Below are 22,438 nucleotides of genomic sequence, written 5' to 3' on the forward strand. Positions count from 1 at the left end.
CCAAGCCCCCGTCCCCACCGTGCAAGCTACGCCCGCTCTGGGTCTCCAGAGCCCCACGCCCACTCGCCCAGGCCCCACCACCGAGCAGGGGCCTGGCCCACCACTCCGCAACCCAGACTGCCAGCGAGGCACGCTGCTTTTGCAGGGAAGCTACTGTGCCCCGAAATCGCAGCACGGGACTCACCCACCCGCAACCCCAAAAGCCCTGGGCTGGGCGTGACAGCTGGAGCCCCCCACGTTTTCATGTGACGTACATTTCAATCCAGCGACTTCATAGTCCTCCTCCTCCTCCTCCTCCCCCTCCTCCTCTTCCGATTCTTCCTCGCCAGCTTCACTCTCCTCTTCAACCGAGTCCTCGGCGTAGTTCCTAGAAGACAGAGCCAGGAGTCCATGCCTGGCTTTCCCTCCAGCTGTGCCAGCTCTAAGACCCCAGACCTGCAGCAGCAGGCGTCCCTTGTCCCTTCTGTGCTACATCCAGGGAAAGGACAAGGGAAGTACCCGCCTTCTGACAGAGGACGCTCAGCCTTGCGGGGGAAGCTCTTAAATGAAAGGCCCAAGGAAATGTCAGCAGAAAGCCAAATGCCCGCCCTTAAAATATGCTCACACAACTGGTGCCCTCCAGATGTGTGGGGCTCAAAGTCCCATCATCCCCAGTCAGCACAGGCAAAGGTGGGCAGAGAGCTGGAGCCTAAACTACCAGGAGGGCACCAGACGATGAGGCTGCCTTCAAGTCTCCCCTTTGGAAACCCAGGGCATCCCCACCAGCCGCAGGAGACTGGCACACCTGGCTCGGGTCCGGAGCACTGGGCACTGAGCTTAAGGAGGCGAATCCAGTGCCACGCAGACGCCCACTGCCCCGACGTGGAACACGCCTCACCTGCCCCGAGAGCTGCGCCTGGCCACGGAGGGCTGACAAGCCGGGCACTGCCACTCGCCTTCCGGGACCTCGTAGAGGGCAGGCCTCAGGCAGAACAGGTGGAAGGCTTTGCTGCACTCGTCGCACAGGATGAGCTTGTCGTCCTCACCTGGAGCGGAAGGAACAACCGCTGCACTGACCACGCTGCCCTGCTTCGGACACGGTAACCGTGCCGCGCCACCAACCGCCAGCCTGCAGCAGTTCAGAGAGAGGGAGAGCCACGCCCCCGTTCTCGCTGCGCCTGACCTGAAGACTCTGCGCACCTCCTGCGCACTGTCTCGCTGCCGGGGGCTGCGGCAGGTCTCCTGCTCGGCTTCCCGTGGCTCACCTCTCCTGGACACCGCCCCCCACACTCAGGGGAGCCTTGCTGGCTCTGCCTCCCGAGCCATCCTCTCCCCCGAAGTCCCCTTTCAACTCCGCTTTCCCACAACAGGCCCTGTTTGCGGGAGTGAAGGCTCACTCACTCCCCAGCCTTTCCTCCTCGCTTCACTGCAGAGCAGCCTGCCAACTTTATACAAGCCGCTGGGGATCGTGGCTGCCACATCCCGCTTGTGGGCTTCCCACTGCAGCATCTGGTAGGCTGCTGTGCGGGCAGAAAGCTAGACCAGAGAGGCCCCCTGGGTCGGACTCACCATGGCTCTTCTGGGACTGCTATTCCGCATCACAACCAACTGAAGGGCACCGGGGAAAAGAGGGTGTGTGTGCCATGTAGACCACCCGGGAGAACGGTGGGCCAAAGTGTGGCAAGCCAAGGCCTGCAAGGAGCCAGCCAGTGGCACCCTTTACTCTGACAGGATGGGGGGTGGGCAAGCAGCCGCTTCCTGCAGCCCCACACAACTCCCTTCCACAGGACAGGCAGCCACGGGAAGCCCAGCTGCTGCCCCCCGCCCAGAGTGATACCTTTCTTGCGGCACACTTTGCACCGGGCGTTCTCTGCCGACATGTCCCACTTGATGCAGGCGTCCAGCATGCCCAGCAGCACATGCATGCGCGAGAAGGTCTGTGCCTCACGAATGGCCATCTTCCATTTCTCCACAGCTGAAGCAACCTGGTGACAGAACAACCGGCATAGGGCAAGATTCCCAAGGACTCAGGAAGATGGTCCATGACCCATTCCTGGGACTCACAATCGCCATCACTGAGGCAGCAGTGACAAGACATTCTTCGCCTCTACCCCGTGGAGACCCATAACTCCTGATCAACAAGCTCCACATGGCTAGCCTGAAACTGGCAGCGTTCTCGATTTTATCATCAAAACCAAATCCTTGTTCATCAAAGAGAAACAAACAGCAAAACTTCAGCTGCTTATGATACAGATCGACTGGAAGGCACAGAGTTCCAGCAACAAAACCAGAGAACAGCCTCAGCTGCCCTCTAGTGACAGCTCTGAAGCATTGTGTCCAATCTGCAGCCAAGCTCAGTAAGCGCCTGGCCGGGATGTGAAGCTGCCACAGCTCCTTGAACACAAAGAGTCCCTGAGCATCTGGGCTCAGTGAGCTTCTGGGTAGTGACCAATCTGCAGTTTTAGGACGAGCCAGCCAGCAAACTGTGCTGGCTCCATCCGTGTTATTTGCTTCAGTAACTCAAATGGACAGCCGTGCTTGAGACAGGGTGTTCATGTGCCAGCCGTGGCGGAGACTCGTGAGGATGTGGGACTCAGGCAGCTGCCTTTGTACCAAGAGAAACCAAGCATCCCAGGGACTGGCTGAGAGCTCTGTGGTTGGCAGCAGCTCAGGAGCCAAACAACACCCCCCAGCTCCTGCAGAGCTGCATATGTCCCTCCCAGTGAGCCGGAGGAAGAGCAGTGAACAGGATGGCCAAGGAAACCCAGCTGAGCATTGTGGGAACTCACCAGCTCATTCTGTTCCTGCCCCTTCACTCATAACACCTCTTGGGCACACTGCTCTCTCAAGGACCACTCGCACACCTGGCCAAGACAACTCACACTCCCGCCAGTTCTCATTCCGCTGCATAAAGTACCCAACTTTATGCAGGGCTTCTCGAGTTCTATGGAGTGGGGCGGGGGGTACCTGTGCCTTCCAACCTAAAGTGTCAGCATCAGGTGGGCAGGGGACCCCAAGACCAGGTAACTGGCCACAGTGCCAAACTGCGAACAGGAGCGGCTGAGGATGACTGGCCCCGACCCTCCACTCCCCTTCCTCATTCTCTTAGTGGAGAACCTTTTCTGACATCCCCAGAGCACAGCAGCCTCCTCGATTCAAAACACAGGAGCCGCAGGGCGTGGGCACATCAAGAACCCCGCAGCCATGAAGAGTACTGCTCATCGCCTCCACGGCGTCACAAGACCACAGAACTAAAACAGATCCAAGGCTGTCCACCCAGAAGCCGGGACAGCAGAGGGCACAGCAAGCCCCTTCCTGGCCCGTGATCCTACCACGGCTGCTCCCTGCAGCCACACACTGGCTTGCCCCTGGCCAGGCCAGCACCAGGCACTGTTACCACAGGCCAAGTGGGGACAAGCAAGTGGCCGTGCATGGATGGGGCAGTTGCACAGAGGCCTCGGGGAAAGAAGAAGGGCTGTTGCCAGTGGAGTTTTCCGGAAGAACAAAAACAGCAAAGAAACACGGAAAAATATTTTCTTCCTAGAGTGCTTTCTGCTTTGATTCTGGAAGCTGGTTGAGTAATCCGCAAGGAACTCTCTGCTTCTAAAAAGCCAGCAGAAATGGAAATGCTGAATCGACCTGTTCCTGCCCCAGCCCTCAATTTCTCCACCTGAAAGCAAAGCCTCCCTGATTCCAATAAGGTTTGCAGTCACACTTAAGGCTGGGGCCTTTGATAAGCATCCCACCCATCAAGTGCTTGTGGCTACTCCTCCCCTTCCACCTTGGCTCTGGCAGAAGAGCGGGGTCCAGAACCCGGGTCCCTCTCCCCCACGCACGCAGAGGTGCACTAGCCATCTCAAGCAAGCTGGGAGGGTTTCTCTGCGCTTCTCTGCAACGATTAAGACCTTAGCTTCTTCCGCCACCTTCTTCTCTTCATCCACCTCCTCAGCCTTGGCGACCGCATCCTCTCCTTGAGGCTTCCTCCTTTTCTGTTTGGGGGCCATGAAGCCTTGCAAGAACTTCTTGATGACGCTTGCCTGGAGGGCAACCACACATTCCCCAAAATCCTTCAAATTCTCCAGCGAACAAACCTGGTCAAGGAGTCACAAATCCATTATCATCATTCGCTTTCATCGTACAGTTTAGAGCTTTCATTAACCATAATACCTTAGGAAACACATGGGGGAAATTGGCAACAGGCGCCTCTCTAACAAGAGCATGGATCAAGGATGGCAGATCTTAGGCAGTAACACGGGAAGAGCAGAGCTTCCGTCATTTCCAAGAAGCCCGTGGGAACGGTCCCATCCCTGGTGCCTCCGCAGCCTCGCACAGAAGTCACGAAGGCACATCAGAGGGTTCCAGCTGAGCACCTTGCAAGCAAACCAACCAGCACTTCAACCTCCCTCTGCCACATCCAGAAGGGGTTCCTAGGCACCTTTGGCTGCAAGAATCCTTCAAGGGACTTTCACAGACATTAGAGGACATCTTATTCGTCACGACTTCAGATCAAAGCAACCGCCCCCCCCCCGCCGCCCCTTTGGTGGCTCATGGCAATCCCGTCTGTCACAGCAGAGCTTCCAGAAAGCAGGCTTCAGGACTTTCGTGTAATTAAAGCCAAAGACGCATACATACGAACTCCCCTCCAGCCTATGTGAAGCATCACGAGATGGCTCAAGACACGGGCCGGTGCCAGCCAAGCATCCCCTGGCATGACATCAACGCGGCTGCTTCAGAGGCCATGCATCCCTGCCACCTTTCCACACCACAGCTCACCCTGCTTTCAAACTCTGCCTCGTTGATGTACCCCAGGCCCCCTTTTTGCAGCCGAGTGGCAACTTCAATGAGATCACTGCGCAAGTAGTTCAGGAGCTCCTGGGTGCCATTGCAGGACTTCAGGCCTGGGTTCTGCTTCCGGGCCAAGTGAATGGAATGTGTTATGTCTTGGTACCTACGAGAGGAGAGTGCACAGCGCCAGATGGAGAGGCCGAGTTGAACTTGCTTCATGAACTCAGGCAGAAGCCTCGAGATGCTGCTTTAACTCTCGAGTTCTGCTGACCCGGTTCCCAGCCACAAGACCATCCCGGGGCCGTCTGGACTCATGACTGGACTGCACCAGCAGTCCTGGGACTAATGGAGCTGCAGTCCAGCACACCTGGAAGGCACCAGGTCAGGAAAGCCAGACAACAGCCGTGGTTGATGCAGCTCTGAAGGATCTGAGGCAGGCTGGACAGGACGAGAGAGGTATTTACAACCTTGCACAGGTTCGGCTGGATGCCAGCGGGGCGAGTTAAAATACCTCTCCAGCAAAGCTACGAGGCAGGAAGCAGCCCTTGGAGGAAAGCAGCGTCCTGCCCTCTCGCGGCACCTGCTTCACTACACGCAAGATCGCCGCGTGTTCCAAGAGGAGGCCAAGTCTACCTGGCGACAGAATGGTGAACCCAGTCGGCAATTTTGCCCTCCCACAAAACATCTGTCAGCTCTCTCACAAACCATTTCCTTCTCCAAAGTGTGTGTCACACAACTCACTGGAGCAAAACTGGCAAATCCGCACAAGCAGAATACAGGCCCCAGAAGCCCAGCAATCTCTCCCTCTGTTGCCCTGGCTTAGCTCAGCAGCCCCCACCAAGCGGACATCAGGGAACCTGGACGAAAACCCAAAGCAAGAGCTCACTTCTTCTGCAGCCGATCTTTCAACTGGCTCTCTCGGATACCCTGAGAGTGCAGGCAAGCCAGCAGCTCATCCAGCTCTTTCTGGCTATCACAGAGGAACCTGGAAGAGATCATACATCTACTCAATGTTACTGAAAACATGCAGTAAAATAAAAGCCATTCAGGCAGCACAGAAGATGACCTAACGCCCTTCCAGCCTTTTTCACCAGCCCAGACAACAGTTTTATTTGTGCATTCACACACCCTGCTATATACTTACTGCTTTTCAACAAAAAGTTCCCAGAGGTGATTTACACAGAACAAAACTGCTTCATAATATTCAAATCTTATAAATTTTTTTGAAGTATACTACAGTGCTTTTTTACTTAGGCTTTATATTTTCACCTAAATTTTCATTTTACACACACACACACACACACACACTTACTTTTCATTACATTTTACTTTGAGCCAGAAGAAAAAGAGCAACATCAACAGCTGGGAACAGGTGAAGCAAGGTGGTCAAATCCTGTGTACACCCAGTAGTGTCTGTGCCCCCTTCTGGTGGAGAGGCCACAGCAGAGACAGTGGTGAAGGGAAAACAACCTGCAAGCTGGCAGAAGTATCTGCCATGCAGCAGCTCAATGAAAGGCCATTGTGTTCGGCATTTTTACAAAACCAAGCCACCATTTCTTTCATATAATAGCGTAATAAAACAGTTTCAGCTTAAAGTCTTGTACTTTGCAACAGACTGGGCAGATTCCAAAAGCTCAAAGGTTGATTGCCTAGTTATTAAGAGGTTATAATACAGCAAACAGTAACCAAACTCGGCAGAAAAACTCTTTCTGAATGTTCTGAAAGCAATGAAATGGCAGAGACAGAGCTGAGCACTACGCTAAAGCAGCGCTCCCCAAGCCCGGTGTGCTTCTGTTGCCTTTCACACCGCGAGAGAACCATTTCACATTGAGGCCCAGCGGCTGACAGAGCCATCCAGGGCAGCACCACAAAGGCTGACGGTCTCACATTTCCCCTCTTAAATTACGTCCTCCTCACAAAGCCCCAGCGAGAACGCAGGCTGAACATGCCCCTATTTCTACTCCTGACAGGAAAAAATGCTTGCTGACAAGCACAAAACAGAGAAATGTCTCACCACAGGTTCTGTCCTTGTTTGGGCACTGTGGTCTCAACGGGGATTTCTGGAATGGGCAGGACCCCCTGCGGAGTGTTCAAAACGCTGCCTTCTACCAGTGTCTCCTGTGTCTCTGTAAGCATCACAATCATGGTTAAAAAGGAAGCCCGTTTCCCAGGGCTTCTGTTTACCGTATCCAAGCGCAACCAAGCCAAAGCCTGCCTTTCGCCAGGCATGTGGGTCGCAGGACTGTTTTCTTCATGGGTGTGCAGTGTGTTATGTGAGCAAAGCTCAACTGCACAGAGATTTTCTTGGGAACAGCTGAGTCACCAAGTCCTACTTCTAACCAAATGCTGATTAAGGACTGACCTGCTGCTGCTTCCTTATTTCTAAGAGATTCGGCAGGTGGCACTGGCAAGCACAACTCAGGCGTGCAGTTACCTGACCGGGAAGAAACAGGAGAACTTGGGCTCACCTTGCTGGTAGTCGTCATCATCTTCATCCACTTCCTCCTCCTCCTCTTCCTCATTTGGAGGCGTAAAACTATAATCGATGCCATCATGAACCCAGCCCTTCTCTATGAATAAACCTGGTACCTCATCAGAAAAGAGCCAATACCTGAACAAAACACAGGTTAGATGTGAAAGGGGCTGGATTCCATACCTTGCACCCACCCTGTGAACACAGGCTCAGTGGCTACATTAAGCTTTCTGACTCGCCAGGAAAAGCTGGGAACTGCAGAATGGCACTTGGGACCAAGTTCAGGAGGACACCCCAGTGGGCCTACTTCAAGACGGCACTTAGCTGATTGAGGGCTGCAAGAAGTAACAGAGCAGGAAGCAGGTGTGATGCAGAAAAGGGCAGAGGCCATGGGCAGGGTGGAGGGAACACTGCCTTCATAGTACAGGCAGGGAAAAAAAGAGGATCTCTGTGAAATGGGTCTAAAGAAACAAGAGGCCCAAGCAACTGGGGTGGTAAATGGGCAGCCAAGTCTCCAGCTGCTGGTGCATCCAGGCACAAGTGGCCCTCACTCGCTTCACCCCATAGCACAGGACAGAGGGAACCGGCTCCCCGGACAGAAGAGGGCCACGGGTCACACACAGGGCAACTGAGCCAATGGAGATAAAAGCTGCGGAGCCAACCGAGGGCCTCTGGGCTCACACAAGGCCACCCACAGGCCAGAGCTCAGAGGTGGAGACCTTGTCTTGCAGCAGATGGTTCCAGTATCTCCAGCTAGACCAATGGAATGTTGGCCTGCGCTAGCAAAGACACCTTGACCCCACAAAGCTAGCTGGAGCAGACAACAGTGGCCCAGCCGGACAAAGCCTAGCCTTGTTTGTGGCAGCTGCCTGGACACACGCACACAGCCCTGTTCCCCACCTGTTGTGATTGCGGTCTGTGCCAATGGGTGTCCTGCGCATGACCAGCTTTGCCTTGGCGATACCATCTTGGAAGGCCTTTTCCGCTGCAGCTTTGTGCTTGCGAATTCTCTCCTCTTCTGCTTCCCTCTCAAGTTTTACTGGTGGACATCAGATCAGAAAGGAATAAAAGCCATCAGCTCTCCACAGATTTTTTTACTCTCCTCTGTCAGCGACTCCTGCATATATATCAGCCACCCACACTTTCAAAGTCTGAAACCAAGGTAGCCACTTCTCCCCACCATCTGCAGTGCTTGCTTAGAGGTGCAGCTGGGACTGGCAGCCTTTAGGATTAAGAGCAGGGCACCCCCCTCCCCCCGCTCAGCACACAGAGCCAGGAGAGCAACAGCATTCAAAGAGATTACACAGAAACACAGAGAGTCAGAAGAGGCCTCCCAGGTCACCTAGTCTGACCCCTGGCTCCAGCCGGCTGTGCTCATGACATGCCCACCATGCGCATGTCCAGCCTATCCTTGAACACCTGCACCGATGGGGCCTCAGCCACCTCCCGGGGAAGCCCATCCCACGCCCGATGGGTCCTAACCGTCCGGAAGTGCTTCCTGGCATCAAATCTGAACCCTGGTTCCCTGAGCTTTGACACAGAGCTGTGCAGGACATGGCTGGGAAGGCTTTTACATACAAGACGCTTCAGGTGAATCCCAGCACCAGCAGCTCAGAGCTCAATGCACATGCCACACAGTAACGCAGAGTCATACAGCAGGGGTGCTTTCTCAGCGGACTCCCTGCTGGTCCCTTCCCCAGCACACAGCAATGCTTGGGACCTGAGGCGTGTTAGTGGCCGCGTCCAGCAGCTCTATTCCCAAGGTTTACCCTCTGAATCTTTACCTCTCATCTGCATCTCCTGGTGCTCCTTCTCTTTCTTGGCCTGGATAGCTAAGAGCCTCCGGCTCTTGACGGTGCTGATCATGTCCTCTGCTTCCATCTCCACCCGTGGCTCCATCTTGAGCACTTTCTCCTGTTCCCCTTTCTTCTTCTCTCCTCTCCCCAAGCTGCTCTCCTCCTTACCATTCTCTTTGTTCTTGGCAACCATCTCCTTCCGTTTCTGCTTCTCTGCCCTCTTCTTGTCATTCTCCTCTTTCAGCACTGCCAGCCGCTCCTTCCACAATTCAGCCGACATCTGCTGCTTTGCCTCCATGTGATCCTGCACTGAATAGGTCATCAAAATCCGGTGGCAAAGTGCTGTGAGGATCTGCAGCTTCTCCTCAGAGGTCAGTTCAAAAAATTCTGATGTCTCCAGTTTCTCCAGGAACTCGTCCTGCACCTCATTGTCCTCAAAGGCAGCCATATCTTTGTTCTCTTCTGCATTTTCTGAAACATCACTTTCCTCCTGTATGTCTGACCTGCGCAGACAAAGGCGGACCAGTTCAGAAACAGAGTGCAGTGTGAGGGGAATCTCAGACAGTTTCATGCCCAGTTCAAGGTAGTCTTCCGCAATCTCATCTTGTAGCAGGGTCTGTAGGAGAATGACCAGGATCCTATTCAAGTACAGAAATCCACCCTTCTCAGCACACAGGGCTTCCATGAGGGAAGCGGCTGTGATGGGATACTGGGCATCTGGAAGCAGCAGCCCGGAGTAGCAGCTCAGGAACTCCACCACCATGGCCACATCACCAAAAAGGGTGTTTGGGAGCCCTTCTGGAGTATCCACCAACTTAAAAGCAGGTAGGCTGTTCCCTTTGATGTCCTGGTCCTCGTAACGCTTCTGCTTCTCCAATTTCTCCATCATCTCTTTCTCCCGACGCTCTTTGGCTTTTTCTTTCAGCTTTTCCTTCAACTTCTCCCGTTTCTCCTTCAGGTACTCTTTCCGCTGATCCTCTGTCATGGAAGCCCAGTTCTTCCGATGCTCAAGGAGTTCATAGCGCTTCTGTACTATACCCCGCAACTCCTCAGGAAGACGGGCGCGATCCTCACTGGAGAGCAGCCGGGCAGTCTTGGAGATAATACAGGAAAGGGCACTTTTCTTGTCCTCCCTGTCTTTATTGTCTCTGTAGTATGCAATGAGGTGAAGTGCTGCAGGTGGGAGATGTTTTGGGGGTTTGGTGGAAGACCTGGGGCCGCCTCCTGAATTCCTTGGGGCTCTTGACACCTTGGATGTGCCCTTCGTCATGTCCAGCAGTGTCATCTGCTTCATTTTCATCTTGGACTCCTTCTTGGGAGATCTGGTTTTTCCAGGATTTTTCTGCCCGTTCAGAAGCTTCTTGTTTTTCTGCTTTGGGTCTAAGGGTTTCCCAAGCCGCTTCTTGTTGAAGCTATTACCAAGTTTCCCAGGTGACATAATTTTCATCACATTCTCCAACTCTTCTGTGGCAGATTTAGGGTTCTTGGCATTCTTGACTTTCAGTGGGGAGCCCAGAACTGGCTTCTTCAAATGCACACTGCACCACAGTGAGGGGCTCAGCCCCTGGCCTGGAGAAGAACCATCTGACTTGGGCTTTTTGGAGGGCTTCCTATCAGGTGATGAAGTGCTCTTCCTCTTTGTTGAGGGATTGAGAGTCAAATACTGAAATCAGAAGTGAGGCAACAGGTAAATATCTGAGCTTAAAACTGAACAATCTAGGAGTAGGAAAAGCATAGGTTCAAAAACCTGAAGCAGTATTTGCCTCATAGAAGTTAGCAGAATAGGACTGCTAACAGGCTCCCAAATGTTCATTCTGAGACATCATACAGAAAAGCATTCTAGAGCGAATTGCTCATATTCAACCAGGAAACATTAAAAATATCCCAAAAGCATTTGGACCATGTTGTTGTTGTTGTTGTTAACATTTCTATGCCGCCCCTTGCCGAAGCCTCGGGGCGGCTTACAACACAATAAAATACAATACAATACAAAAATAACAATATAAAATAAAAAATATAAAACGATATAAAAGGAGTTAAAAAGTTATAAAAGAAAAGAAAAGAAAAGAAAAGAAAAGAAAAGAAAAGAAAAGAAAAGAAGTCGCCCTGGCCGGATAAATAAGTAAATATTGTTAACAATTAAAATGCAGCACAAATAGGTGGGATGAATTATTCCACCTGATGGAGAAAGAGGCACAATTCACTTTAGAATTTATTGATCACCAAATGACAAAACATTTCAGAATATATGAAGCAAACTAATGCATATTGCAAAATTAAGGTACTTTGCACTAATTCTAAAACTACTTTGACTGCAAAAAATGCACAGGTTTTGTACGTGCCTTCCAGGCCACGCTGTCTTTTGTTTAATAAGAAATTTCCACCTTTTCTTTGCCTTCCCCTTTCAGCTTAGACTGAGACTTCTTGATAGACCCTTCTGGTGGGAACAGGAATAATTCTGGCAATATCTTTTGCCCTCTTCCCTCAATACCCTGGTGGAAAAGTCTTGAACGTATCACTCAGAAGTCTCTCTCCAAAGATGAGGCAATTATCCTTTGTGGTGGGGGGTTGGGGGGCAGTCTCCCAGAAAAACTCCATGTGAGAACAGGAGAGTATAAGATGTCAAGACACATCACCAAATGAATACTGATGAACACAGTAGAGAATGGTGCCCACACTGCCTCTTCCTAACAGCTGCTCCCATGCTACGCCTTCTATGCAGCCTTCCCCAACCTGGGATGCAGCTTCCATCATCCCAAGCCAATCATGAGCCACTCCTTTGACACTGAAGGCCTGTTAGGGGGCTGATTTTTCTGAAGCGATGAGAAGAACCAAAAGGCATCTTTGACACCCTTTCAGCTGGGGCCCAAGAATCACTCTCCACACACAGAGGTGACTCCTGTCCTCTTCCTCCACCCGCAGCCCAGACAGATCTTGCCTTATTTCTCACTTTATGTGGGTCAAGCAAGAAGTCACTGAACTTGCTGGGGAGGGAGTATTTCTTCACCAGTTCGTCCTCAACCACCCAGGGGGCGTTCTCGCCCGTGCCCGCCCGAAGGGCATTGTGGCGGATGAAGTAGCGCAGGATCTCCTTGTTGGGAGGCCGCTCTGTGCGAACTAAGCTGTCTGCCGGAACATTGCTGATGATCTTGGGAGAAAAACAACAACAACAAAGCTTTAGACGCCTGTCACTCCGCCAGTGGCTTGCAGAAGGTTTACAGGCAGACCCCGTGTTCACAGGGGCTGCTTAAGGCAGAGGTGCTTCTTCCTGCTCCTGGCCCAGCAGCAGTGTGACGACCTGAACAGCCACACCACAGACTTTAGCACCCTCCCAGCCGATGGTCAATTAAGAAACTGAGCGAGTGCCTCACCTTGTCTTCATTTTGCAGTTTGATGTCATATTTATGTGGCAAGAACTTTGGAGGCACCCATTTCTTTTCTTCCTTCTTCAGAGAAGTTGGAAGCTTCCGAGGAGATCGGCGTGCCCGGTCACCTGCCCAGTCAAGAAGGGAAGAGGGAGGGTTCACTGTGCAGCAATCTAGCTGCTCACGAGGCTGAAATACGGCTTGGGACAAGCATGCATGTTCAAAATCAAAGGCCCCAGCAGGCAAGGCAGCACGCCTGCTTCTGCAGGGGACTTAATATATGGCCTTCCATTTCAAATTGACTGTCATGCTTCAGGCACATCAAGAAGGCAGTAATGCTAAGAAAAGACAAAGCCAGAAAAAGAGGAGGACCGCCAAGCATGAGCTAGCCCCATTCCATAAAGGAAGCCGTAGCCTTGAGTTTATGCGAACTGAACAGGGCTGCAGGACATCTAGGAGGGCATTCATTCACGGGGCCCGACAAGTCGGAAAGGACTCAAGGACAAACAGCACGCCAGAGCATCACAAAGGCTCATCCACAGGCCAGCCACTGTCGACGCTACAAGGAGCGTCTGCTAGCAAGCAGCCTGCTCTGCTTGTCTCTAAACTTGGAAATTCCATTTGGTCATCATGGCTGAGTGCAGATTCTTCCATGGGATTATTTCATTTTGTTTTCCAAAAGCCACTGACCCCAACGTCCACCTTCATCGCATAACATCACGCATTAAAAAAGCTGCAGCCAACCAAGGTGCAGCAGAGCAGGAACATGTGAGCACAAACCGACCGTGCCGCAGCGACACTGAAGCAGCATCTCGTGATGGCAGGGGCTATGAATTACTTACATGGCTGTGCAAAGCACTTTTGCTGGACTATTCAGCCCATCCATTTCACCAAGGCACACCAAGTGCCAGCATTACTAGTGAGCCTGAGGAAAGACAGGTTCACCCTTCCAGCAGTGATGCTGCAAATCAGGTACTGCACTCCGCAGTAGGAAAAAGGGCGGGCAGCCCAACCCAGCAGCACTCCTGCGAGTCCTTCTAAGGTGCACGTGAGGTTCTTGCATGAGCAAGAGCTTTTCTGTTCATTCTGGTGGGGGAATAAAAGCCAATATGCAAGGCTTCCATGCGTATGAGCACACAAAGAACTTCCCTGACAACTCTGGAAAGGAACTATCCCTCAACAACACTCTGCAAGCCCTAGCTAACGCCAAACATGCAAGCCAGCTATCAGCACTACACCAAAGGCATTTGCCCTTTGAAGCTTGGGGGAGGCTAAACGTCACTGCCCTCAGAGCCAAGAGATCTTCTGACCGTGGCAAAATGAGCCTAAAGTGAGAACAATGCCTGAGGTTCTCAGTAGCACCTTTCAGGCAGTGCTGGTACGTGCGCTTTCAGAGCTTGTTCCTCAAGGGAGAACCATTGTTTATTACCTTTGCGAAATCATGGGAGGAAAGACAAAGACTGAAGGAGGGATAATGTCCTTATTTTCAAAATGGGCAAAAAGAACCAGTTAGTCTGACATCAACCCCTGGGAAAATTCTGGAGCAGATAATAAAAGCATTAGACTGCATGTACCTTGAAGACAATGCTGTGATTACTAGAAGCCAGAATGGATTTCTCAAGAACAAATTTTGCCAGACTAATCTGATCTCCTCCTTTGATCAGGTCGCCTCCCTTGTCAACTGTGGGGATGCTTCAGACATAATATATTATTTCAGTAAAGTTTTTGACAAAGTGCCCGATGATATTCTAACCCCGAAACTAGGTACAAGTGAGCTAGATGGAACGACGATCAGGGCATCCACAGTTGGCTGTAGAACTGGGCTCAAAGAACACGTTTCAATGGCACTTTCTCAGCCTGGGAAGAGGAAATGAGCTACAGGGTTCTGCCCTGGGCCCTGTATTTTGGTTAATAACTTGGATAAGGAAAGTTTATCAGATTTGCAGCTGACACAAAACAGGGTGGAATAGCTAATACCCTGGAAGACAAGAAACAAAATTCAAAGGGATATTGATAAGCTGGAGTGCTGGGTTTACAGTAAAAGAATGAAACTCGGCAGGGACAAATGCCAAGTTCTAGGAAAGGGAAACAAAATGATTGTTACAAGATGGGGACTACTTGGCTCACCAAAATGGCAAGTGTAAAGTATCTTGGAACTGTTACAGATCACAAGCTGAATATGAGTCAACAATGTGATGTGGGAGGCAAAATGGGAAAATACTATTTTAGGCTGCTTTAACAAAAGTAATGTAAGATCCATGAATCAAGGTAAGCTGGATGTGGTCAAACAAGAGATGCCAAGACTAAACATCGACATCTTAGGAATCAGTGAACTAAAAGGGACAGGAATGGGTGAATTTAATTCAGATGACCATCAGGTATACTACTGCAGGCAAGAATCCCTCAGAAGAAATGGAGAAGCCTCCATAGTCAATAAAAGAGTAGGAAAAGCAGTACTGGGACACAATCTCCAAAATGACAGAATGATCTCAGTTCGAATCCAAGGCAAACCATTCAACATCACAGCAGTCCAAGTCTATGCCCCAACCACTGGTGCTGGAGAGGCTGAAGTTGACCAGTTCTATGAAGGCCTGCAACACCTTCTAGAATTAATACCAAAAAATGATGTCCTTATCATCATGGGGGACTGGAATGCTAAAGTAGGAAGCCAAAAGATAACCGGAGTAACAGGCAGATTTGGCCTTGGAGTACAAAACAAAGCAGGGTACAGGCTGGTAGAATTTTGTCAAGAGAATACGATGGTCACAGCAAACACTCTTTTCCAACAACCCAAGAGACAATTCTACACATGGACATCACCAGACGGTCAACACAGAAATCAGATTGACTGTGCTCTGCAGCCAAAGATGGAGAAGCTCTATACAGTCAGTAAAAACTAGACCAGGAGCTGCCTGTGGCTCAGATCATGAGCTTCTTGTTGCAAAAATCAGGCTTAAATTGAAGAAAGTAGGGAAAAGCACCAGTTGGGCAACCACAAAGGACAACTTAACTTGAGAGTCCTGCACTCAGTGAGAGGTTGGGCTTGATGGCCTTATATGGTCTTCTGTGAAGGAGCTGTTTGAGTGGCACCCTCATACTCACTCAGACTCTCTCGTCGACTGTCATCTTCTTTCAATGCCGGCACTTTTGGGTTGTCCTGAACCACCTGGCTGGAATTCTCTTTGTCGCTTGATGGGGAATCACAGGCCCCATTGGTTTTTTTCTCTGCTGTCTCCTCTTCTGTTGTTTTCTCCAGAGGATGTATTTTTACCACCTTTACTCGCAACACTTTTTCTTTCCCAACCTGAATGAAAACAATCAGCTAATTAGAAGTAGGCAGCAAGGAACCTGATGCAAGCCCACAATTTGATTTAGGTAGCCATTTACAGAATGGCCAGAGTGGGCTGCATGCATACAAGCTGGGCAGGAAATCATTCATCTGTAGCAAAGTTTTCTAGACATATCAATTTAACAGGCTACAAAACCCCACAGTTTAAAAGATGGGGCAAACTCTTTTTGAAATAAATAATTTAAGAGATTTCACTCCACCAAATTGGGGTGGCATACACCATTTAAAGGACAATGCAAAGAATAAAGCCATACAATGCAGGCATTTCAGAAGCAGCATTAAACCAACAAAACCCACCAGCCACCCATAATGGAAACTGGCTAAAGGCCTTCATAAGCACCACAGAGGCTATTTTCTCTTGCATTTGGATTGTGCTCTTCTGCTGAGCCCAATGGTAATTCAGTTATAGCCATGACGCATGAAATGGGCTTTTGGGTCAATCCAAGGATGTTCGCTACGGGAAGAGATCGCTTGCTCATCTTCCTAGTATTTACCCGCCAAGGATTTTGCATTCCCTTCCCTCTTTTTCCAACATAGGACTTTTGCATCTAATAATTACTCTCAACTCCCAGAAAACCAACAACCATTGAGGGGCACACCTCCATTTTTCTGCCACAGCACTAGCAGTTCCATAAGCTGTTACTGGAAAATACACATATCTCAAAATAGAGAGACCTGGGGTTGCTTCTCCCCACACACATGCCCTATTAATGGCCTTACCTCAAAGTCACACTCTTCCCCCACAGCAAACTTGGTCATGATCTCTAGCCAGGAAGAGTCCACCAGTTTTTCTAAGGAGATTGTGTTATGATGCACCATTTCCAGGACAAGTTTCTCATACCAGACTGGGAATTCCTCTTTCAGTCTAAAAAGATCAAGAAAAGAGTGGCTCATCCCGTTTAAATGGCAACTATCATGGAAATGGCAATGACAAACCTATTGGATCAGCATCCAAAATGGAAGCCATGTGCTAAACACAAAATCCAAACCAAAAATCAAACACAAAATCCTCTTGCTGGCTTGTCAGCTGAAAATGGCAGCATCAAGAACTGTCTGTCTAACTAGAAAAAAGGAAAACTGCTTGGTGCACCTGCTGAAAGTTTTTTAGTCTTATAGAGGGGAAGGGACCTTTTTTATAGTGTACTGATCAAGGGAATCAGGCAAGCCTGTACACCCCTTGTCCCAAACTGTTACACCATTACAAAACATGTGCTGTGAAATTCGCAGACATCCTATCAGAAGCACAAGGCAGAGTTTCTTCCAAGCAGCAGTGGGGGGAGGTAAATCTTGACAGCATCTCTCAGACAACAGTTGGGAAGCCACAATTCCCTGTATAAAGAAGATGGTTCCAGCTGGGCCTCCACCTTATTATGCTGGTTTTCTATGCGAGGAAGCATCTTCTCACAATAGACCTGCCTGCAGTCTGGCATACATCGATGCACCAGTTCATCTGCTGTGAGACAGAATTAGACAGGAAGATGCCGGGTCCCTTGGCAGCCTGGTATGCATGCAAGATGTCTATCTTAAATACACAATGGCTACCCACAAAATAATCGTGCTGGTAACCGGGGCTGTTCTCACCATGGTTTTGTGCCATACATTTGCATCTCCTGTGCTATGAATTTTATTGGATAGGTAATCAGCACAAGTGTTTAAGGAACAAGGCCAATAAGAAGCACGGTGGACAAGAACACACTAAACTAGGTGTATTCTTAGTTCTATGTTTATAATCAATCGTGTTTACATGACATACAGCTCAACATGAAGCCTTCTGTCAATTCCTAGCAAAGGCAATGGAAGAGAAATGCACACCTTTAGGTAGCCTTGTTCAAGGCTGTTGAAGGGTCTTCTTTTCTTTTGCACACTTACTCAAATGTGACTTTTTCTAGGATCCTAATGGCAATGCAAACTCCTTGCCAAACATGCTGCCAAGCTGCACAAAAGATTTCTGCCCTGGCCACTAAAAAGAATTGCTTTAGATTCCACTACTTACAGCTCAGCAACTTCCTGCTCCTCCTCCCAGGCTTCTTTGTGTGTCAGCTGACTGCTGCCAGTACTCTTGCAGGTCCATATTCGTTGATTGTATTTCTCTAGCCGTGCTTCGTACTCTCTGAAGGAGCATCAGCTCAGGAAAACATGTGTAGTCTTAAGCTAGTAAATCAGGTCAGTTTACTTCTATACCGAGAATATGTTTGCAAAAGCAAGCCAAAAATACTGGATTAAATATAAAGTAAACAAGCTGCATGCAGCTTGTTCTGTCGCTTTGCCTTGTTCTACACAAGAGAGAGTAAGTTAGGGAAGGAAGAACACTGGTTGTCTAAAGCTCACTCATACTGGATTCTGTTTTATCACTGGTTTGTCACTTTCATATGAACAAATCTAGGATTACTTGCAATTGTTCCTACTGTGTTTTTTTATTTGTTATAATACTGTCAATGTGTCAAATTGGGCACTGTATAGAATGCATGACGTTTTTAGGCAATGCATGAAATGTCTGTGTTATTTTAATATGATCTATACTTTCCCTAGGCATTGTATGCAATACCCAGGCATTATACAGAATGACAAGTACTATTCACGCAAAGGATGAAAAGAGTCATGGAAAGACTGATTGAAAAATCGTATATGAAAATGAAAGAAGAAATACAAAATAAAGTACAGGACTTTCTTACTGAAAAAACAAGAGAAACAGACCAGTGTTGACCTACCTGCAATAAGGAATGCTATAATGGCTTTTAGAATTGCACTTAATTGTCTTCTTCACACAAGAGCACTTCATATTTTGGCGCTTCTTCTTGCACATACACCTCACGAAACCTTGGCCGCTTCCTGTGGACTGAGCGATAGCTGCTGATCAAAGAGGAATTTCATGGCCAGGAGCATCTTCAACTCTGAATAAATCCTTCGGACATAAAGTGAATTGTGATCTGACATAAATTTGGTTCAAAATTCCCTGAGCAGTTCCAAGTTGGTAAAAATGGTCTTCCGTCACACTCAAAACAACTCACCCTGTCCCTTGGCAACATCAGGAATAGGAACCCACACAGTGGCTCCCAAAGATGCAGGAGGAAATTTCCTTTCAGAATCTATTTTCATTTTCTTGGTCTGTTATTTCCAGATTCAACGTAGATCCAACTTCACCTTTGACAGCATTATCAATATTGAAGTGAAGAGTGCACAAAACATTACCCTCATAACCTTCCATTTTCTCTTCTCTATCATCTTTACTGGCATGCCCACCAATGGCATGAACCTTTTGGCAACAGTTTCTGCGTGTATGGGCACCACTGGTTTCCTTTAGACAGACAAGACAGATAGAAATGGAAGCTGCGTCTTCACCACCACTTTGGTTTCTTCCTTTGTGGACTACACTCTTATCCGGATTTTGTGCTCCTGCATCAGGGGATCTATTTCTTCTTGTTGCATTGTTTGAACGCCTTCTATTATTTTTTCCAGTTGTTCCTCAGTCTATATGTCTTGTAAAACATCTTGGGGTAGGGAAGATGTTGTTAGACCGACTTTAGCTTTGCAGCCAAAGAGAGTGTCTCTTAATTCCAGAATGAAAGGCCCTGTTCTTCATAAGTTGGACAAAATGTAGTCCCTCTCTCCACCGGTCAGTTTTTTCATCTTGCATCCAAATACACAGCATACTTTCAATTTCCTGATTAACTCTTTGACACTAGTTTGGCTTTTTGAGTGGCGAGGCTTGCCACGGATGATCTTCAGAGTTGGCCAGTATTCCTTTAGACTACTCAGCACATTAGCAAATTCTCTGCCATTGTCAGACTGTAGAATCGATGGTGCTCCATGCGATGTAAACATGTCCACAAGGTTGTATGCTGCTACTTTCTTTGATGTCAGGGCCTCGAGAACCACAGACTTAGATGATCGTGGCACACCATTGTCAACTTGCTTTCCCTGTCAGGGTGGGCCTGAACATCGTTAAGACTGAACTGACAATGGGAACCGGAATCAGGAAAAGCCATCGGCTTCACCACAAGACCTTTTTACATACCTTTTTGTTTTTTCTGGCATGGCTCACAAAGGTGAATGTACAGTTCAGTATCATGACAAGTAATGTTCTTGTACTTGGGCGAAAGTTCTTTCAACATTCCGCCACATCCATCATGACCAATGGCCAAATGAGCCACATGAAGTATGTTAAATAACTCAGAGTCCATGCTGTAAAAGTGGATAGCACTGACATCTTCTCTAACAGGATGAATAAACTTACTTTTATTTTCTACCATCATCACATCATTGTGATTCAGTAGCCAATAGCCTCATGGTTCCTTCTAAGTAGTTGTCTTAGGCTTTTCCACATGCTTCACTAACTTTTGGTAAATGGTTTTGGTTAGAAAAACAGGTTTTAGTAGCATTGGATCACACTTCAGATAGTTCTTTGTAGAATCCTCGCTGTTTATCAGCATGGCATGATTCTTGCCCAGATACATCTTGCTCTGCCATTCTTATACAGCATGGGTCCTCAAACTACGGCCCACGGGCCGGATCCAGCCCGCCATGCCCATTTATCCGGCCCGCCTCAGGTTTTGGACTCCCTGCACCCACCGCCACCCATGCCTGCGCACTCACCGCCACCTCACTGCACGGGCAGGGTGGCGGTAGCTTGCTCGCTCGGAGATGGTGTTGGACTCGTTGGGAGATCTCTGAGCGAGGCAGCCACAGCTGTGCATGCCAGATGCCACCTCACTGGCCTGCATCCCTGGGCACCCCTGCCTCACCAGCCCACACTGGTCGCCACTGCCTTTCAACTGGCCCCGTTGAAAGAGTTTGAGGACTCCTGTTATACCGCATAATATTGGCTAGCGTCTGCTGAGCAAATTGAAACTCGTGTGTTTCATCACTGCTGAACAAAGACAGAAGTACAAATGGCAGGAATAGTTAATACTCTCCGGATGAGGCAAGCATCAGAGGTCACATGCCTTGCCACATGACAATAAAAACTTCACTGATGGTAGTATTTTACAGTTTGCCATTTTGCAGTTTGGCATTTTATAAGCACCCAGGAAATGTGAGAAAAATTAGGTGTTTCATACTGTGACATCCCGTTTTTGGCATTCTATACAGTGCCCAATTTCACACATTGACAATAACATATACACAACAAATACCCTACACAAAATGAATGCATGGTCCAAGTTTGCACTGTCCAAAATGAATGCATTGTCCAAGCACTGCCAACTTGTGATTCCGATGCTGGGCCCCTGCTTTGGCTCCAATTCTCTCCTTTCCCTTCCTAGTCTGAACCAATCGCAATTTGCCGCAACATCCAAATTGGGCAAACTAAGACCACTGTCAACCACACTTCACCTCCAAAGCAGTACTGGAAGTCATGTTTAAGTGTTCCCAATTTTCATTCGGAGACAAACTGTGTAGCCATAGCTTGTCCAATCCAGCTACAACTATGATCACCCACAACCAAGATGTGAATGGAGAGAATGAGCACACAGAAACAGAGTGAGTCAGAAGGGGCCTCTCCAGCCATCTAGTCTGAACCCCAGCTCTAGTTGGCTCTGCTCATGACATGCCTACCATTGTACATGAGAGGAAGGAAGGGGAAAAATGAGCACAACTGTCTATACTTCTATACAACTGTCTATATATACAACTGCAGTGTCTGAACCAGGTCTAACTGAACATGCCTATGTACACAGACAAATCCAGGACATGCATATGTACACGGACAAAGCACACAAACGGAATAGAAACACCAGTTCTAAGAATCATAGAATAGCAGAATTGGAAAGGGGCAAGGAGACCATCGGATCCAACCAACCGTTCAGTGCAGGGCTCCAAATTGTCAAGGTATGACAACTGCTGAACTGAGAAGAGAAAAAAGCTTCCTGCTTGTGCTGGATGCTAATCAACTTGAAATTTTATTGCATCCCATTTAACTAGTTACTATCAAGGAATGTACATTTTTCTGCTTAGCAGACAAACAGGATTCATCCCAACCCAATCTGAAGGTCTTCAGTTAACTTTCTTAAACAAAACTGCCTACTGTAAGTTGCTGGAGCAAGCAGCAGTGCAAAGCCCAACATATGACTGTTGCTTAATTTGTTTTCAGTCTTATGAAACTCCTGCTTTCTGTGGGGGCCCTATTTAGTCACACTCATTCAAGAGATAGGTTAAGTTAACCTCAGTTCTGTGACCTCTTAAAAAACACATCTACTACAGCAGGAATGTTCAAGGACAACTGATCTGATAAATATCAGATGTATAAGGTTCTTATAAAGTAGCAAAAATAGAGCTTGCACGGAGGCAGCAAGAAGACAACACAAACAGTGAGCGCTTATAATTCTATACCACAGAAAGTCAGCCTATGAGAAATACTGCAAATAAAACATAGCCATGGGGCGAAAGCAAGAGTGGAAAGGCCAACATGGCAAAGACAACTCTAATTAGTACCACACACTAAAGATTTGCACAAACATGCCACACTGCAGGAGCAGAAGATAATCACCCCGGATTTCTAGAGCAGCACCCCCCCACAAATCTCCATTCTAGACTTCAGCCATTGCTCACAAGGAATTCCTCCTAACACTTAAATGACTTTGTTCTCAAGTGAGGAAGGCACTAACTACCATCTAGTCCTGGTCTGAACCGGAAATGGTCAAGGATGGGTTACTGAAGAAAACCAGGATTGGGCCTCCAGTCTGTAGATAAAAGC

The 22,438-nt window shown here is 48.8% G+C and overlaps 1 protein-coding gene across 3 annotated transcripts in view; it reads right to left on the bottom strand.

The window, feature by feature from the left end:
* Nucleotides 1–22,438, bottom strand: part of BAZ1B (bromodomain adjacent to zinc finger domain 1B) — a 33,452-nt gene that overhangs the window by 6,374 nt on the left and 4,640 nt on the right. The window contains exons 2-16 of one of the 3 annotated variants that reach the window (XM_044456116.1): nucleotides 17,741–17,857; nucleotides 16,468–16,612; nucleotides 15,501–15,702; nucleotides 12,405–12,526; nucleotides 11,972–12,181; nucleotides 9,202–10,696; nucleotides 8,138–8,276; nucleotides 7,233–7,375; nucleotides 6,779–6,890; nucleotides 5,651–5,749; nucleotides 4,753–4,927; nucleotides 3,885–4,070; nucleotides 1,817–1,964; nucleotides 878–1,025; nucleotides 255–367 (exon numbers count right to left, since the gene is read on the bottom strand). In XM_044456116.1, coding sequence (XP_044312051.1) covers nucleotides 255–367; nucleotides 878–1,025; nucleotides 1,817–1,964; nucleotides 3,885–4,070; nucleotides 4,753–4,927; nucleotides 5,651–5,749; nucleotides 6,779–6,890; nucleotides 7,233–7,375; nucleotides 8,138–8,276; nucleotides 9,202–10,696; nucleotides 11,972–12,181; nucleotides 12,405–12,526; nucleotides 15,501–15,702; nucleotides 16,468–16,612; nucleotides 17,741–17,857 — 3,554 coding nt within the window. Of the gene's footprint in view, nucleotides 1–254; nucleotides 368–877; nucleotides 1,026–1,816; nucleotides 1,965–3,884; nucleotides 4,071–4,752; nucleotides 4,928–5,650; nucleotides 5,750–6,778; nucleotides 6,891–7,232; nucleotides 7,376–8,137; nucleotides 8,277–9,021; nucleotides 10,697–11,971; nucleotides 12,182–12,404; nucleotides 12,527–15,500; nucleotides 15,703–16,467; nucleotides 16,613–17,740; nucleotides 17,858–22,438 lie in introns of all 3 variants that reach the window. The other 2 variants (XM_044456114.1, XM_044456115.1) reach the window with 2 other exon arrangements.

The sequence above is a fragment of the Varanus komodoensis genome, unplaced genomic scaffold, assembly GCF_004798865.1.
Source record: "Varanus komodoensis strain SLA01 unplaced genomic scaffold, ASM479886v1 scaffold81, whole genome shotgun sequence".
Lineage (NCBI taxonomy): Eukaryota > Metazoa > Chordata > Lepidosauria > Squamata > Varanidae > Varanus > Varanus komodoensis.